The sequence below is a fragment of the Notolepis coatsorum genome (assembly GCF_963971535.1).
Source record: "Notolepis coatsorum genome assembly, chromosome: 5".
Taxonomy (NCBI): Eukaryota; Metazoa; Chordata; class Actinopteri; order Aulopiformes; family Paralepididae; genus Notolepis; species Notolepis coatsorum.
The window spans coordinates 129,427,915-129,446,943 of NC_140169.1; the positions used below are offsets into that span (position 1 = coordinate 129,427,915).

Here is a 19,029-nt window from a genome sequence, read left to right on the forward strand (position 1 = left end):
TGTTTACACTTGAAATATGTATTTTTATTTTGTCACAATATTAATTGAAAAATATTGTGTAAAATTGAACTGTATTTCTGAGTTGAAGCACTTAAAAACATTAAATGGACTGTTATATCTTATTCAATTGTGGACATTTATTCATTCCCACTTATTAGACACTATTTCTGATGGTAAAATGAGCATAAAAGGCAAAATACAGAATTCTGAAATATTAAAACGGAAAAAATCGAATTTGGGAAAAAATTAAATGGAATTTGGAAAATAATAAAACGGATTTCATATGGCTCTACTAGAGTACACACAGACAGTGGAGCTTGTTGCGTGGTGGCGATGTCTCGCAGATAATACAAGTACAAGTCTAATTGTATAATATATATTTTATAAAAAAATAAATAATAATTTATAAAATAAAAGTAAAACATTTTTAATCAAAAACGATCGGTATCGGATCGATATCGGCCGATATGGCTCACGACGATTGGTGATTGGTATCGGTGGCAAAAAACGTGATCGGGGCATCCCTACTAACTATATAACGTTAATGCCACAAAACGAATGTTTGTGTCATTTTAACAGCAGATACTTTCCCGAGAGAGGGGTGTTGACTGGGAGCTGTGATGGGTTCGCTTGGTTGTGTTATTAGCATTGAACAGCTAACCGAAAGCTAGCGTTAACTAACGTTAAAGGTTTAGCCATAACGTTACCTTGGCTAAAGTTGGGGCTATTCATAATCCAGCAATAATGGCTGCAGACCTGCAAGTAGAGCTGCCGCGGTATTGATGTTTTCCTTACCGCACAAATTTGCAAAATATTTCCTACCGCCGCGGTTATTACCGCACGCACACAAAAAATACAAAAAAAAAGTTTGAATGCATTTTTTTTTTAGTAGTAGTCTACTCTTTATAGCATATAGCCTGCCTCTAGTCTAAATGTCTATCTTTAGAGGATGACTTTGCAGCATGAATATTGTTTGGGATTCGGCAAGCACGCATTAGTTATTGAAAGTGAAACACTGATTCGAAGTTTCCCCTCTGGTCGTGCGCAGTTCACTCGGTGTCGCGGGCAGGGGTGGTTACCCCTAACCCCCCCGACCCTTTCTTCTTATTATTACTATAAAGTTACTACTTTATAATAAAGGCATTCGTTTTGTGGCATTAACATTATATAGTTATACGTTCAATAACATCAGCGTATTTACCGGACCATAGCAAGGCAAGCAATACTCTATTCATATCTCAGTTCCTTTCTTTGCTCAGAGCGTGCTGAGTTGTCCCATTCTGCGGTCTGTTAATAAAGTTACGAAGGGCTTTTATAACATTCGTTGCAGACAGTAAAATCATTATGTCTCGTTTAGTACCCCTGAGGAGCGATGGTAAGGTAGTCCACTCCGGCGGAGAGTTAAAGCTAACGTTATTAGCCGTGTTGTGATGAGCTGACATTCAGGACGTAAAAAACGAATACGCGCTTGCCGATTGGTGGTAACACACTGCATGACGCTACAACGTGTGACGCGTCTCTCTTCTGACCAATCAGTGGTCTGCAATGTTTCACGTGACTTTTCTGGTACCCAATAGGGTCGCTTGGAACCTCGATAGAGGAGTAGGGTATATCTGCAGAGCCGCAAGCCCAACGAGAGGAGGGTAATTTATTATTATTATTATAAAAAAACAGCGGTGACGCGGTATTCAGCCTACTCTGCGGTGGCCGTGATGTAACAGCGATACCGCGGTAATGCGGTAATCGCGGCAGCTCTACCTGCAAGCAAAGTATAGCAAGTTGGCAAAGGAGTATTCCAACGTAAATCACATTTTCACCAGTAACGTTAGTCTTTCCATCCACCGGTAGCTCATGCTAGCTAACCTAGCTCACGTTAGCGTCGTCACTGAGCGACCACCTCGCGTACACAATTAATGACATGTTGCGGACAGCCATATCGGTGACAATGTTTAGCTTTTAGTGCCAAATGATAAAGAGTGAAGCGGAGTCTCGAAAGAGAATGTTGAATATTTAGTAGCAACTTTGATGCAGTAGCTTGTGTGTGTGGGGGACTGGGGGCGGCGTTGTGCAGGACGCGACTGAACTTATCGGCTACTGCCATCGGCACATTCAAGCTTATTGGCCGATAGGGGAAACTGTACAACTGTACAAGCAAAACTGTACATTGTTTGGTGGTCTAACGCCCTGCTCTAAAGAAACTCTAAGCATAACCGACTTCAGCGGCTACGTGGCGTAGTGGGCAAGGCGCTCGCCACGAATGACAGACGCTGGGCTTGCCTGTTCGAGCCCAGCACTCCACATTGCTTTCAGTTTAGCTGGTCGTCCGTACTAATACACATTGGCCATATTAGGGGGTGGGAAACTGATGGGTGGGGATCGGGCGTTGTGGACAGCGACTCCTACAGGTCGGTTGATGCGCCTGCACAGTAGAATCAGGAAGTGTCGGGGGCAGCGTGAGCCTCCCACGCGTTACTCCTCGCCACTGAGAGATCGAGCTGCGCAGGTGAAAAGATGCGACTGCTGTTACCTCAAGTACCGGAGGGGACTTGTGCTATGTATGACTTAGTCCACATTGCAGCCGGCTTGTGGGAGGCAAGAAACAGCGTTCGTGACAGGGGAGGGTTGAATTGGATGATATGAAATTGGGATGGGAGAAAATATAGAAAATGGGAGAAAGTGGATTAAAAAAAAGCATAACCGACTTCAAAAGAGGGCCTAAGCATAACCAGTTTGAAACAAGGCGGCCATTAATAAAGTTTTCAATCAATTCCAGGCCGCGACCCTCTCGCCTAAATATTAAAGGCAACCAACTTGTGTCTAGCCACGGCCAACTTGCGTCTAGCCACGCCCCTGCGGCGACGCGGCAGCAGCAGAGCGTAGCGGCAGAGCTCTCTGCCGCGGAGCTCCGTCACGGCAGCATTATGTAGCAGTAATCCCCCCTTTTTTACTATCGAGAACTAGCTCAACTGGCAGCGCTGCCTTGCTGTGGATCCTTCGGTCCGTTGGTAACAAGTTCGATTCCCTTCATTTTTTTTTTTTTTTTTTAACATGCATTCTTTCGCCGGTTAAGTTTAGGCATGTTAACTTTAAGCATTGTTTCGGAGTTGGTTAAGGTTAAGGTTAGGTATTGTTTCGGAGTTGGTTATGGTTAGAAGGGTTAAGTTTAGGCGCTGTTAAGGAGCTGGTTAAGGTTAGAGTTTGTCTTAGAGAATGGCAATATTCTTTCGGAGTTGGTTATGGTTATGGTTAAGGTTAGGCATTCTTTCGGAGTTGGTTAAGGTTAAGGTTAGGCATTGTTTCGGAGTTGGTTATGGTTAGAAGGGTTAAGTTTAGGCGCTGTTAAGGAGCTGGTTAAGGTTAGAGTTTGTCTTAGAGAATGGCAATAGACAGCCTATTTCCGCGCTGCAGCGCGAGGCAATAGACAGCCTATTTCCGCGCTGCAGCTCTCTCGCGCTGCCGCGGTCACATGGGCATAGTGGCCAATCAGAGAAACGCTAAACACAAGTTGGTTGCCGAAAATATTCACGCGACCCTCTCTAACGTAGAGTGACGTCCCCTCGAGAAACGCCCGTACTTTACGTCAGCGCGCGTCCTGTGGCTGGCACAATCTTGCCAGTGAGAGGATTCTCCAGGGCTGCAGCTGGACCCTATTGGCTAATTAAACACTTCATGGAAACGGAGTAACGTGTAGTATGAACTCGACATAACATTAACATTACTCCGTGTCCACTCTTGCGTCGCAGATGGATGGTACACTATGTTAGCTCCGTAGCTAATCCGCTCATAGACTAATTTACCGATAGCAGTACTGTTAACGTCGGAGCTTGTCAATACTCCTCAGTTTCGGGGGGCATCCCTAGCACCGAACCACCGCCTCTCTGTCTCTGGCTAGGTGTGTGCGCTTGCGTGCGTGTATGTGCGTGTAGATGACGTAATTTGGGCAAGTGTGTGTGTGACTGACTTTTTTTTCTGCGAGAGGGAGAGGAAAGCATTTAGCACTGCGCTAAACGGCCTCTAACGTGAGGGCAAAACATCACGATATCCACGATACGTTTAAAAAGTGTATAGTTAATGAACTGTACCCGATATTTATATAATATCGTCATATCGCCCAGCCCTACGATCAATGGCATAAATATCTTTTCATTCATGTTGATTGACCTCATGCGGGCCGGATGTGGCCCGCAGGCTGTAAATTGCCCAGGTCTGATCTAGGCTATAGGCTGTAATTTTGAAAGTTGAAAATAAATTATAGTTATATTCTGAATTATCCCCCCCCCCTCCCCACACTCATACAAATATCATTGTGTCAAGTAGGGTTTTTGCGAGTGTGTGAGTGTGCGCATGTTAATATTGAAGGGTACCCAGGCATGACTGCTGACACTTGGAACTGCTCGTTTTAAAGTGGCCTCCCAGGCTTTTCTCGATTGCTCACATTTTCTCTAAGTGCTGCTCCAGTTGGCCTGAACTTGGCAGCGACATGAGAAGATTAGTCTGAATTGCTCTCACTCTTTTTTGGCACAGCGCGGCCACTTGAGAATAACCTGACTCTCCCAGATCACTCGATGGCACATTAGCCCTGATATGTTTACCAACGTCCTGCACCCATGGCCGACATCCTTGTGCCACGCGATAGGGCCCGGTGGTAGGCGACGGGAGAAACCCGGGTCTCTCCAGGGAGATATGTGATTTGATTTAGCTTTTTATTGATATGAAAACCACCCGAGACGTGAGTTATACATCATGTTCCATATTAGACGTGAGTTATACATCATGTTCCATATTAGACGTGAGTTATACATCATGTTCCATATTAGACGTGAGTTATACATCATGTTCCATATTAGACGAGAGTTATACATCATGTTCCTTATTAGATGAGTTATACATCATGTTCCTTATTAGATGAGTTATACATCATGTTCCTTATTAGACGAGAGTTATACATCATGTTCCATATTAGGATCGATGACAAATAAACAGTCACAGTCAATTCGGTACAACCCAGAGGGTCTGTGTTCAGAATTGCCAACTCTCCGTCCATATAATAACCCAAGAACACTATGTGAAATAAAATGAGCCGACATGATGTCAAATGTATTGAGTATATAAAGTAGGCCGTTCCAAACGCACCGCACCTTTCGGTTGCTCCGTGTGACCACCGCGGCCGGCTATGACCCGTTAGAGTAACTGAATGTCAAACAAAATGCTTGCGTGATGCTCATGCTCCAGTCTTTTGGTCTCCTTAGGTGCCACCCGTGGACGCCATGGCGATGAAGCGCTCTCAACTCTACAGCATGAGTAACAACCCTTATTCCCAGCCTCAAGGCGCGCCATACCCTGGCCAGCCGTACGGTTCACCGTCTCCTCACCGCTACCCGATGGGGATGCCCGGGAGAGGCCAAATGTCAATGGGAGGAATGCAGTATCCTCAACAACAGGTATGTCTTTTATCACTTTTGCTTAAATACCGCTTTTCTTTTTTTCTCAGGCATATGGTTTCATTTTGAAGATTAAATATACTTTTGACATCAGAGGCTGGAGCCATCTTTTATGTACAAGGCCTCGCTTTGTCTGCCCCGTCGCTGCTGCTGCCTGGATGAATAGGGTTCTGAGTACAACTGTGCTGTTGACAGTGACACACCACATGGCTGTCAGTGGAGCCGGCCAAGCCTGGCTGGCCTGGGTCAGGCTATTCTGGGTGCAGACTGCACAGCATCTATATTTAGCCCCCAGACTGCTGGTTTGGGTTTAATGCTTGTTCTGAGACAGAATGGCACTCGCGTGGGACTAGACTGCTGACGTAGCCCATGTGATGTTGGTCCCACCGCACTTGCGTACGAGGCCTACGCACGGCCTACTGCGCCAGCGAAATAAAGATGTTCCTTGCGGTGTCAACAAGTTCATTAAATATGCTTCTGCGTTGTGGTCCTAATTGAAGTCAAGTCCCAGGGCTGTGTTGATGCTGTTGAACAGAGTTTGCACTGATGATGACAAAATGGATGAAAAATTTAATTGAAAACCATTTTGGTATCAATTGATGGTTGCTTCTAGGGATGGGCGCGAGTGATCTATTACTGGAGTACCCGCCATTTCAACGAAACTCCAGAGGTTTTTTGAGCGTGCTTGATTATTATATATATATTTCTTTTGGTTAACACCAAATACATCCACCAAATGTGCCCGTTTGTACCAATGACATGGAGAACTCGGCGTGAGTTTGTTGAAGGAACCTGTGGAGCATGGATAGTACACTTTAACGTTACAGTGAAACAGGTTTGTTAGCTTAGTGTTATCTAAAAGATAAAAACAGCGGTATGTGTTTGCATTTCCAAATTGTGCCAACAACATGTCATCCACTTTGCGTAGCATTCAGAGACCTGCTGCAGACAGTGGAGGTAATTATTACAAATGGTGACTGTTTTTACTGACCATACGCATTAAGCATCCGGTATATTGCTGTGGATTGTTATGTCTGCGGAGCGAGACGTTATAAAATCGGTAGCGTGTGAGTTATCTCGTTATTGCTGCTGCACTTTAAGATGCGTTCTAAAAATAGATTTCCCTAAACGATTGCTTGAGTACTACTGTAGTAATTCATGCGAGTGCTCGATCTGGGAGAACATTACTCGTGCCCGTCCCTAGCTGCTTTGCTACATGTTCTCCCTTCTAGCTGATGGCAGGTGCGTAACGGACGGTCTCTCGACGCGCTTGTTCATCGTGGGGCAATACGACAAAAAACATTGCAGCAATTTCACGAATCACTACTACGATCATAACGGCAGTGTCGTTGAGGCGTAGAAGACCGGGGAGATTCCTTTGCGAGTAAACAACCTCTTCTCGGGAACGTCCCACTCCTCCCCGTAAACCGTAACGAGTCGACACGTGAAACCTCCCGAGGCAGATCGCCACCGTTGAATTACTATCGCATTATTACATCATTCGAAGTGGACGGCATTTCTTTTTCGTTTGGCCCGAGGGCACCTTGTGTCAGTACTGGTCGTCTCTGCTTGCTTTTCCATCACTGAGGGAGAGGCAGCGTGTAATGATTTCTATCTGCGAGAGAGGCCCCAGATGGCCTCAGGACACCACCTTTATTACCTCATGGATTCTACCTGAAATTGGATGTTTCAACCGGTCCGATACCACAGGGGCCGGTTGTGCTGTTTATATTGATTATGTTCCCGGGTCTCCGCTCGCGAGGGAAGAGCACGGAGCACAGCCAGGTGGAGCGGGGGAGCGCCAGCCGAACGGGCAGCCTGAATTAGAGACGCCGTCCAGAGATCAACCTTAATATTTCAAGATAATTAGGAATGGATTTTCTGGCTACCCTTTTAGCTCCAGAGGATTTCACCTGCGAGGTTGTTGGCTCTCCGCTGCTCAAAAGTCGCCCACCTTCACCGTCTCCAGATGGAGCCCAATGCCAAACCTACCTGTTATTGGCTTTACATTCTATCTCGTAAAAATAGCAGGTCTCGCTGGAAACGGGCTCCCTCTCTAAGCTGCCAGCTGGTGTAGCGGAGCTACACGGCGATGGAAAGCACCAGAGACCGCTGCCGAGCTTTATTTAGAGCTTTATGCCGAGTGTTGACTGATTCAACCTTAAAAGAACACGCCAAAGGGCGGTCAGGTGACGTAGCAGAGATTGCGTTTGTCACCAACACCGGAGACGCTGGATTCTTCTGTTCAAATCCAGCTCACAGCTCTGGCGTTGTCACCAGCTTGGCTGGCCGTTCACACTAATACAATTGGCAGTATTAGAGGGTGGGAGAAGCTGGCGGGGTGGGTCCGGGTCGTTGTAAACAGTGACTCCTACAGTTCGGTCAGGGCGCCTTCTCAGCGCGGATAGGATCTAAGGGGGGGTAGTGTGATCCTTCCACACGTTACACCCTCTCAGTGAGAGTCCGCACTGCCGGGTGAAAAGAAGCGGTTGATTGGCTAGACGTGTGTCGGAGGAAGCATGTGATAGCCTCCACTCGCCCAGACCGACTGTGGGGGGTAAGTGCGCAGCGACCAGGAAGGGGATTGGGAATTGGCATAACGACTAACATTGGGAGGGGAGAAAATCGGAGGAAAAAGGAGGGAGGAAAAAGCTAAAATTAAAAAAAAGAACACGCCAACATTTGGGGAAATTAGCTTACCGTCTTCTCCAGAGGGGGACAAGAAGATAGCGTTGTAGAAAGCTATCTGGCTGCATGTTAGCCTAGCTTAGCACAATGAATGGATGCGGACATGACCGGTTAGCCTTCGGGGTGAGGTGTTAGTTGGACAATGCCTAGGCTAACCGCCGGTCATGTCCGCTTCCATTCATTGTGCTAAGCTAGGCTAACATGCAGCCAGATAGCTTTCTTCTTGTCCCTCTCTGGAGAAGATGGTAAGCTAATTTCCCAAAATGTTGGCGTGTTCCTTTTAAGACAAATATTATGCCAACATACACAGTTGCTAACTATAGTAGAAGATGTGACATTACCGGTCAGAGAATGGTAAGCTGAGAAATGGACAACGGGCGTGCCATCAATACTGTGTTTAATCGGATGCATGCAACTATAGCCTTTCGGCAGTAGTCTAACACGGGAGTTCTGATTGGGGAATAGGCTACTCATTTGTTAATCACAGTAACATCTTTAACCTGTCGGGTATAAAAACATTGAATCATCGGTCATAATGGTCACTATGCGTTAAAAATGGTTAATACCAGATTATGATCCGGGAGTTATTTAATTTGACTCCTACAAATGTTAAGAGGGTGCATCAAATGAAATTATGTGACGCAACTTACGCAAGTATGACTTAGTATAATAAACCTCTTCTTGACCTAGGTTTCTCTCCCTAGTGTTGATTTGCCATTCCAGCATTTGTCCAACTCTCCTCATCAACAGTTGATGATGGCTGCGTCTTTTGGAAACGGCGATGCTGAACTCAGAAAGCGGACAGTGTCACGCATGCACATCATTCAGGAGCATCCCCCCCCCCCCCCCCCCCCCCCAAAAGACGTTATTGTGGTGCAGTACTCTCTGCAGGAGCAAACCGTGCCACTAGCAGCAGTGAAAAAAAGAAAAGAAAAAAAAAAATTCAGACTGCGTTGTGCCTCCTTCACATGGCTTGACTATTTGTCATTTTGTAATTTTCATTTGTCCAGCTATGTGCTGTGCAAGCAGTAACACTTTTTTTTTATATCCACTTCTTCTCCTCTTTTTCTATTTTTCTCCACTGTGCCAATTCTCCCCTCCCCTGTGTTGAACGTTGCCCGCATATGCCCCCCACTGGCCGGTTGTAGGGAGGATAGAAGCCTTGCATCACGTGTCCCCTCCGGTACACGAGGAGGCAGCCTGTCACATCTTTTCACCTGCCAGCGCGGACTCTCATTGGCGAGGTGTAACGTGTGGGAGGCTCACACTACCCCCGCCATTTCCTGTCTCTGCTGTGCAGGCGTCCCCACCCGACCTGTAGGAGTCGCTGTCCACAACGTCCAGATTACCACCCATCGACTTCCACCCGCTTGAGTTAGTATGATGGCTGGCCCAAGCCGGAGGCAACGCCGACAGCTGGAGTCGAACCCGGTGTCTCTTGCGTTGGTGACGAGCGCAATGTCCGCTGCGCCACCCAGCCGCCTCTAGCAGTAACACTTTGAAGTGTGAACACGGCCTTAGTTTAGAATGTGTGATAAAACTTGTATTCGGTGGTTGCCGGAACAGAACAGGAAGCCAACGTGCAATATCACCATGGATACCTGAGAGTAAATGAGGTCACAACAATGTACAAAACCTGATGCATGTTTAAAAGATATTCTATTATAGACGACCAGAAGTGGGGCTAAATCTTATCCCCACCGGAGATGAAAATTACTGACCAAAGGTAAAGACGTCACGTGTAAATGTTGTCTAAGACATTGCAATATCACTTTTAAGAGGTTACCGGTATATCGAATTGAAGGAATAAATGACATTTTACACAAAATGGCTTTAGAGATGCTCTCAACAGTGAGCACTAAAGGTAGGCTTTGAAAAGGAGAGAGACCTACATTCCCAAACCTCCAATATCTTAATTCCAGAGTGATGAGCACATGTTTGGAAAAGCGGAATTGATGCCCTCGGGGCTGGAGGAGCTGTTGGCAGTTAAGGTGACGCTCTCTCTTGAATTGTAATGAAATATAGGCGAGGTCTGTTTATTCATACAACATCAGCAACAGCACGCGTTATGTAGGGTCTCTTGTTATCCAAGTCACAGTTTTACTGTTGGGACACTATTAAGTAATAGCCAATCTCTTTACCGACTCCATCCTATGTACGTGACTAATAAGACTCCCTTTTATAGATTGATTGAAGCCACTTTAGCCATATTATTCCAATGCCATATAAAGGGCAATGACAACAAATTGATACCAAACTTTAGAAAGGTGTTTATAAATACATTTTTATTGGTGCTCAGTTTCAGTAAACCGAATTAATAATCATTGCTCGTCTAAACACAGCTGGTGTAACGTTTAAGCTAGATGCACTGTAGGACTTTCCCATACTGGTGTTTATATCAAGCTGTTGGATCTCCCTAATAGAGAGAATACATTCTATAATGTAGAATATTTTGTTAAACCATTCAAAGTAATGGTCTAGGTGTAGCCTATATTATTAATGAAAAGTATGGCTGTTCTCGACTGAGGAAATTGTTTGTTAACCAATAGACAGGATTTTGTCTGCTAGTGGAATAGATTATTTAATTGGCAAATTTGTAAAATTTCCACCCACCTTATTGTTTTTCCATTTTATGGATGCAGACATTCATAAGGACCTCTTTTAAAATCTTGTATTTATTAAAAAACAAAGCATATTTGTGAATATTATTGTGATGCCAGAGATGTACCAGTAATTAACTAGTAATTATCAATAACAAAGAAATACATTTATAATAATTGACAAATCTTAAGTCAACCGAGACCCTAATGACCTAATAATAAACATTATTTGTATAGCACCTTTCATACAAGAGTGCTTCACTGCAGTAAAATGGATATAAAATAAATGTACATTAGTCATTTAGCTGATGCTTTTATCCAAAGCGACTCACAAATTGTGACAAGTGAGCAAGAGAGGTACCTCTCTGCCTGGCAGCTAACCAGTGGTCAGTGACATTGTTCGTTAAATGGTAACAAGCTTGAGTGTTACACTCTTGAGTGCATAGTTGCATAGTAGTATAGACATATTAGTATAATGGGTAGTAGTATAAGTATTTTAGCACAGTAGTAGGGTACATAGTAATAAAAAGACGGTAGACAAGAAGATGGATACCAGTTTTCTCTCTGTGCATTCAGTAGAAAGCTATCTGGCTGCACGTTAGCCTAGCTTAGTTAGCATAATGAATGGAAGCGGACATGGCCAGTTTGGTTAGCCTTCGGGAGAGGTGTTAGTTGGACAATGCCTAGGCTAACCGGCCATGTCCGCTTCCTTCATTGTGCTAGGCTAACGTGCAGCCATATATCCTTCTACTGAATGCACAGAGAGGAAACTGGTACCTATCTATCTTCTCTCTCTGGAGAAGACGGTAAGCTAATTTCCCCAAATGTTGGCGTGTTCCTTTAAATAAAAGTGATGTATTGGCCAGTACTTGGGTATTGGCGGTGAAACAGTTGTATCGGGGAACCATCCCAACACAAGTGACTCGAGACGAGCCATTGGGATACAGTGCCATTAGGATACAGTGCCATTGGGATGTGCCAGTGACAGATGTTTCCCTAAATGGGTTGCATAAGACTGTTTAGAAACGACAGCTTGTAATGAATGGAAGAAGAAGCTGTGAGTATTAATGATGTCAAGTTACACAGAACGCTGTTTCCATCTCCCACCTCAGCGTTTCCAGCTGTGTTGTAGGTCGCTTTAGGAATCTGGCGAGGAGCTTGGATTTTCGCTAATTAAAAGCTTTTTCTGCTAATACATTATTTGAAGCTGCATCCAGGTTCAGCTTTAGATCTAGGGGCCCCATTAACTGGTGCAGACATCTTGAGTCTGATATGGTGGCAGTATTTGAGTTAAATCTGACAAAGATTCTTCTATTTTAGTATGAAAGATATATATTATTATATATATATATATATTTTTAATTCTTGAAATTCTACTTCAAGTAGTTGTAACAAAAGGTGACACTGAAGGCCATTTAACCATGTAATGTTCATGCTTGGGGAATGGTACTCCATTTCAGAATGTACCGTACTTTTCGGACTATAAGCCGCAGCTTTTTTCCCCATTTTTCGACCCTGCGGCTTATATAACGGTGCGGCTTATATGTGACTCGATGTGACCAAACCCAAAAATGTAAAAATCGAAATATTGCTTTTTTGACTGCATTGAAATGTTATTTATCTGTTCCCTTATTTGCTAAACTTAATACAACTTGTAAATGAGTTAATTCTTGTTATTTGTCTGACAGTATTGTGTCCCGACTCCCAATGCTAATTACATATGGTAATTAAACATTAAAACACCTGCAGCTTATAGTCCAGTGCGGCTTATATATGTACACATCATTCAATTTAGCTGCTGCGGCTTATATTCAGGTGCGGCTTATAGTGCGAAAAGTACGGTAGGTGCTTTTCAAAGCAGCCATTTTGACTGGTCATAGATGGGGTAAGGTGTAACCATAGATATAGATTATTCATTATTCCTTACACCTTTTTGTTTACCCATCCATGCTGAGTCAAATTGACTGCTGTCATAGGGCCTATAGAGTTTGGAACTCGAGTTCCATTCTGTGGCTGGCCCGTTGAATTGCCCCACATTTCCTGTAAGGCAGACATTCAGATATTTTATGGACTAACCCTTCACATATCCATGATACAAAGGCTAAGATATACTCACCACTGTTTCAATCAAATTCTAAGCTTAGAATTACTGCAGTTTGAGCAACAGGGCCGCTCGTGGTTGTAGCTGTAGCAATTTCAAATGTCAATCCCCACAGTATTGTCGGGGGAACAAATCTTTTTTTTGGGACAAAACACAGGGTTTTAGGCTAACTTTAATTGGCCAAAAATGATCCAAAGTGCTTTTGTTCCTCACATTTTACCCATTCACACATCGACGACTCAGGCAACCATGCAAGGTGTCAACCTGCTCATCTGGAGCAATTGGGGGTTAAGTGTCTTGCTCAAGGACACTTTGACACATTGCCCGGGAGGAGCTGGAATCGAACCTGGAACTTCCGGATTACCAGACGACTGCGCTACCTCCCGAGCCACTGTCGCCCCTCGTCTGAGAGTGACTTTGGTCACTGATCATTGAGCATATGACTTGGGATGTTCGTTGATGAGAAATTGCGTAACATGACAACTGTTCAATGACTAGCTAGGCATAAACTTGGTTGTGCAATCGTCTGATGTATTTTTTTGTATACGCTCTTGTTGGGTTATTTGTTAGATATAATAATAAAAAAAAAAAACTATTTTATTTACAAATGTCATCAACCCCAGATTCGATGTATGTATTTGTACTCGTATTCAAATATCTAAGCTTTGTCTTATAGTTTAGCTTTTTGTAAGTGAGTGAAGCGCTGTCTCATTGAAATGCATTGAGGATGGAGTGTTGTCAGTTTTGTATTTGGTGTGGGGTCACATGAACATACTAAAACACTAACTTAAAGGGACAGGCACATGATTGAACCTCCTTTTTATTTATTTTAGCATTTTTACAGCTTTATTCTGGTCAGACATGACCGACGGAGAGCAAAGCAGAGGAAGTACGGGAGAAGATATGGGGGGAGGACATGTGGCAAATCTTTCCGGGATTGGGAGACGAATCCGGGTCGACTGCGTAGGTCTGCAGCGCAGTAACGTGGTGCGCCACTTGGGCGCCCATGATTGAACCTCTTACACTTTCACTGGGAAAAAACACACACACACACACACACATAAATAGGGTGTAAAGATACACGTATCCGTACTGAACGGCTGTGTACCGAACTAATACAACGGTATGTCAAGTACTTGACTTCAAAACCGAGGTACGTACCGTACCGTGGTTTTTGTGTACCGTTACACCCCTGAACATGCATATGGAAGGTGTCAATGAACTCTGTACGGACATCTACATTCATTGGTCTTGGGTTAACCATGCCCAATTATTAAGCCAAGCCCCTTTCATGTATCATGAACCATTTGTCATAGAGACTTATGGGAGGTTACATTTTTCAATTCAATTCAGTTTTGTTGTCATTGTATAATGAACGTGGCACATATTCAACGGAATTGTCTGTCAGAGACGGTACTGTGCAATCAATAAAAAATATTATATAAATCATCACAGTCATCATAAGACACTTAAAATACCTAGATAAAAATATAAACCTATAGGAGACAGAGTAGATGGTAAAGTGCAGCATTCATGGTAGTAGTCAAGTAACGGTGCATAATAGTGCATGTGTTGGGTAAAGGTGTCAATCAACTCGGTACAGACTTCTGCATTCATTGGTCTAGGTTAACCACGCCCCTGTTCTGAAGCCACACCCCCATTCTGAAGCCATGCCCAATGCCCATGCCCCCTTTCATATCTCATGAACCATTTGTCGAGAGACTTGTGGGTGGTTGGGGATATCCTCTTTCATTGGTCTATGTTTGCCCCGCCCCCTATGCTTAAGTCCCGCCCCATTTTTGTATCTTTTGAATTGTTTGTTGTAGAGACTCATGAGAGGGGTTGTTGGACTCCGCATGGAGCTATGCTTTCATTGCTCTATGTTTGCCCCGCCCCCATTTTTTACATCCCACCCACTTTTTGGGAGATCTGCTTCCATTGGTCAGCAGTGCACAGGTTGTCTACTTATTTTATCGATGTTTTATTGTGGTGTAAATTCCGATGATATTGGCCTATATCTGGGCTGGCATGAGATCTACTTTGCCTATTTCCAAGGATGGAGCGATCTACCATCGCCCGCCAAGGAGACTGTGAAAATCACCACACTTTTAAGTCCTATATGCTGACTAATTAGAACAATGAATTGGTCCATATTTTATTATTAATAAGAATGTTGGCACTTACTCCACTTGCTTATTAGACCCCAGTGTATTAGCCCATTGCTAAATATTCTACAAATCAAATTGTGGCTACTTACTTTAAAAATTATTTAAAGATTAAGGAAATGACACATTTGGAGTGATCAAGAGGTTTATTTGACATTTAAGAAGTATATTGTATTCTATCTTATTTCAGAAGCAAAAATTGGTCCCAAGTATTTGTATCTTGTCAAAAATGTCCCTCTGCTCAGCCAGTGGATGTCTGGATGTGCTATTATCTTTTGTAATTATTAGCAATTATTGCACACTTTCCAAAAATCTAATTAAAAAAAGTCTTGTCATGACATGTCAGATCCAGGTGATGTCTGATAGGAGGATGAGTGCTAGCATAATCCTCTACAGAAGAGTGTTGTTTTCTTTCAAGTTTTTATTTTCAACACGCATGAGAGACATAAACAAAAAAAACTTGTTCAACGTGTTTGCTTACAAATGGTCTTATGATGCTGTCGAGCCACGGATACGCCATCTAACTTGAAGGGGGGGGGGGGGGGGGCAATTTTTAAATGCCCGTGCGCTATTGCGCAACAGCCAACAAGAGATGCACACACAGGAGAGCAGCGAGGCACAGACGGAGAGAGATGCCTCGTATTTTTTGCAGTAAAAGATTTACGATTAAAGCAGTTATGAGAGACGGGAGAGATAGGGACTCAGTCGAGAGAGGGGCGAGCTCAGGAGAGAGAGAGAGAGAGAGAGAGAGAGAGCAAGCTGCCGCCCTCTTCGCGCTTTCCATGTTATCAAGACGCCTCGCCTGTACGCAGCCTTATTCTTCACTCGAGTAATACAGAACAAATGGCACTCAGTGTTGACTCGTAAAGGAAACAACATTCTGCGTATTATATGGGACGTGTGGTAACCTTCCCTCGAGTGCACTGACAGCCTCCTTTTGTAGGCTTTGTGTCCGAATGGTTAAGAAAGATATTGTGTGTAGAATGGTAGGTCGCTGTCTCTTTTCCATCTCGTCCTTTAGCCATTATGCTGGTTTTAATTTGTGGTTGTAAGAGGACAGCCTACACACCTGGCTGATACCTGTATGGTTGTAAGAGGACAGCCTACACACCTGGCTGATACCTGTATGGTTGTAAGAGGACAGCCTACACACCTGGCTGATACCTGTATGGTTGTAAGAGGACAGCCTACACACCTGGCTGATACCTGTATGGTTGTAAGAGGACAGCCTACACACCTGGCTGATACCTGTATGTTTGTAAGAGGACAGCCTACACACCTGGCTGATACCTGTATGGTTGTAAGAGGACAGCCTACACACCTGGCTGATACCTGTATGGTTGTAAGAGGAGAGCCTACACACCTGGCTGATACCTGTATGGTTGTAAGAGGACAGCCTACACACCTGGCTGATACCTGTATGGTTGTAAGAGGACAGCCTACACACCTGGCTGATACCTGTATGGTTGTAAGAGAGTAGCTACACACCTGATACCTGTATGGTTGTTAGAGAGTAGCTACACACCTGATACCTGTATGGTTGTTAGAGAGTAGCTACACACCTGATACCTGTATGGTTGTTAGAGAGTAGCCAAACACCTGGCTGATACCTAACCTGTATATGGTTGTAAGAGGGTACCCTATACACCTGGCTGATACCTGTATGTAGGGCTGTACCGAATAGTTCGAAGCTTCAAAGCTTCGTTCATAATGTAGACATTCGAATTCTAAATCAACATTCGAATTTTTCATTTTTAATAAAAATTATTATTATTTTTTCTTTATATATATAATATATATATTTTTTATGTGTATTCATTCTGTTTAAACCAATGGGGTTTTTCTTCACAGTTGCAGATAAAGATTAGGCTACGCTAACATTATAGTATTGTACTATTATAGTATATGACTCGTCATAAACATTTAAATAAAACATTTATCATAAATGCATCCGCTTGGCACTCTGCGCTCCATCAAGACGTCACCATCACTTTTGTACCAACCGTGCCCTTATTCGATTATTTATGTTGACGAAACTGATGAGTTATATTCATTAAAGAAAGTTGATTTAATACAAAAAAATACTAATTTAATCAGATGAATCAATAAAATAGGACGACAGACATTCAAAGCTTCGTTCGAATACTACAATAGAAGCTTTGAATGTTAAAAAATTACATTCGGTACAGCCTACTATGTACTGTACTCTACTCTCTACTCTACTCTACTCTACTCTGTATGGTTGTTAGAGAGTAGCTACACACCTGGCTGATACCTGTATGGTTGTTAGAGAGTAGCTACACACCTGGCTGATACCTGTATGGTTGTTAGAGAGTAGCTACACACCTGGCTGATACCTGTATGGTTGTTAGAGAGTAGCTACACACCTGGCTGATACCTGTATGGTTGTTAGAAAGTAGCTACACACCTGGCTGATACCTGTATGGTTGTTAGAGAGTAGCTACACACCTGGCTGATACCTGTATGGTTGTTAGAGAGTAGCTACACACCTGGCTGATACCTGTATGGTTGTTAGAGAGTAGCTACACACCTGGCTGATACCTGTATGGTTGTTAGAGAGTAGCTACACACCTGGCTGATACCTGCAGTGCTTACTAGTCCCAGAGCGTTTCATGACGCAATGATAAGGAATGCGTGAAACGGGGGACCCTGTGAATGCCCGCGAGAAAAGGTGGCCCAAAGAGCCACCTAGGACAGGGATTCGCTGAGATTCAAGATTAGATCGGCAAGCCTAAGTGTGATTGGATGAGTGACTAAATGATGGCTGTCTTTGTACTTGTCCAGCGATCGACTCAGAGGCCCCTTGCGATTGATAGGTAGATCGAAAAGACACGGTTGCCCACTTCTGGCCTATATTGTTGCTTATCTAACACACAATAAGCTATTAACATAACCCTAATTGGAGCCACATTGGATTCTTGATAAGAGAGTTTCGTTTTGTCCACTCTGAATCTATGACCGCTTCTCTCTCTCGCGCGCGCGCTCACGCACAATCTCTTTCTCTCTCTCTGTCCATCCCTGTCGGCTCTCAGCAGATGGCAGCTCAGTATGGCCAACAGCAGGTCATGGGTGGGTACTGTCAGCAGGGCCAGCCTCCGTACTTCATCCCGCCCCAGCAGCAGCAGCCTGCCGCTCCCACCCAGCCGCCCTACATGCAGCCACGCCCACTGCCACAACAGGTAAGGCCACAGTTTCCCGAGACCCTGGCGACTGAAGCATCTGTCAGATACATGGTTTCCTCTGCACCTCGGGTATCCGAATCTCAGTTTACAAAGACCACAGTTCCCACAAGGCTGTGCGCAAAAAGTTACATGTTGCTTTCATGACCAGTTGACCACACAACCGGTTCGGTACAGCAATGGAGTGGAGGGAAATAAAAGGTTCCTCCTACGATCAGTGCTATAGTTTCTGAAACCACATTTTCTTTCACCTTTATTTACTCGGGGTAAGTTCACCGAGCGCTGGTGCTCTTTTTCCTCAACACCCTGCTTCACACTCGCACACTTCCACTCATTCACACCTGCAAGCTGCCCAGTATGACCACCGTCTGACACTTGCAAGCTGCCCAGTACGACCACCGTCTGACACCGGCAAGCTGCCCAGTACGACCACCGTCTGACACAGTTGGCCACCGAGCAGCTCCACTAGAACATCACTTTCCAACCCAGATTTTCCCTGCCAGTCCGGGGGAATCAAACCAGCGTCTTCTCTAAACCTCCGGGCCACCGTTGCCGCCGCTTGATGATGGAAATGATTTAGCGTCTCCTGACTGGTGCGATGGTGGAAAATCAGGTTTGATTTTGTTATTCATCGTCGATGCCGCCTCGGGTGCAGTGAGGTTCCCCTGGTGAACAGAACAGGCGTGAGATGATTAAACAGACCCAAGTGTTTTTTTTCTTTTTGACTAAATACAACATATTTTACCTGTGTATATTTTCTGAATAAAGGCACGTTGCTTGGTGCAACGCTTTTGTTCGTTTTGCTGTTTAATCAGAAAGAAGGATGAGAAAAAG

At 44.2% G+C, this 19,029-nt stretch overlaps 1 protein-coding gene across 1 annotated transcript in view; it reads left to right on the forward strand.

Annotated features, from left to right (window-relative positions):
* The window catches only part of arid1b (AT-rich interactive domain 1B), a 122,496-nt gene that overhangs the window by 14,706 nt on the left and 88,761 nt on the right, over positions 1-19,029 (forward strand). The window contains 2 exon segments of the mRNA XM_084314256.1: positions 5,250-5,441; positions 18,049-18,195. Coding sequence (XP_084170382.1) covers positions 5,250-5,441; positions 18,049-18,195 — 339 coding nt within the window.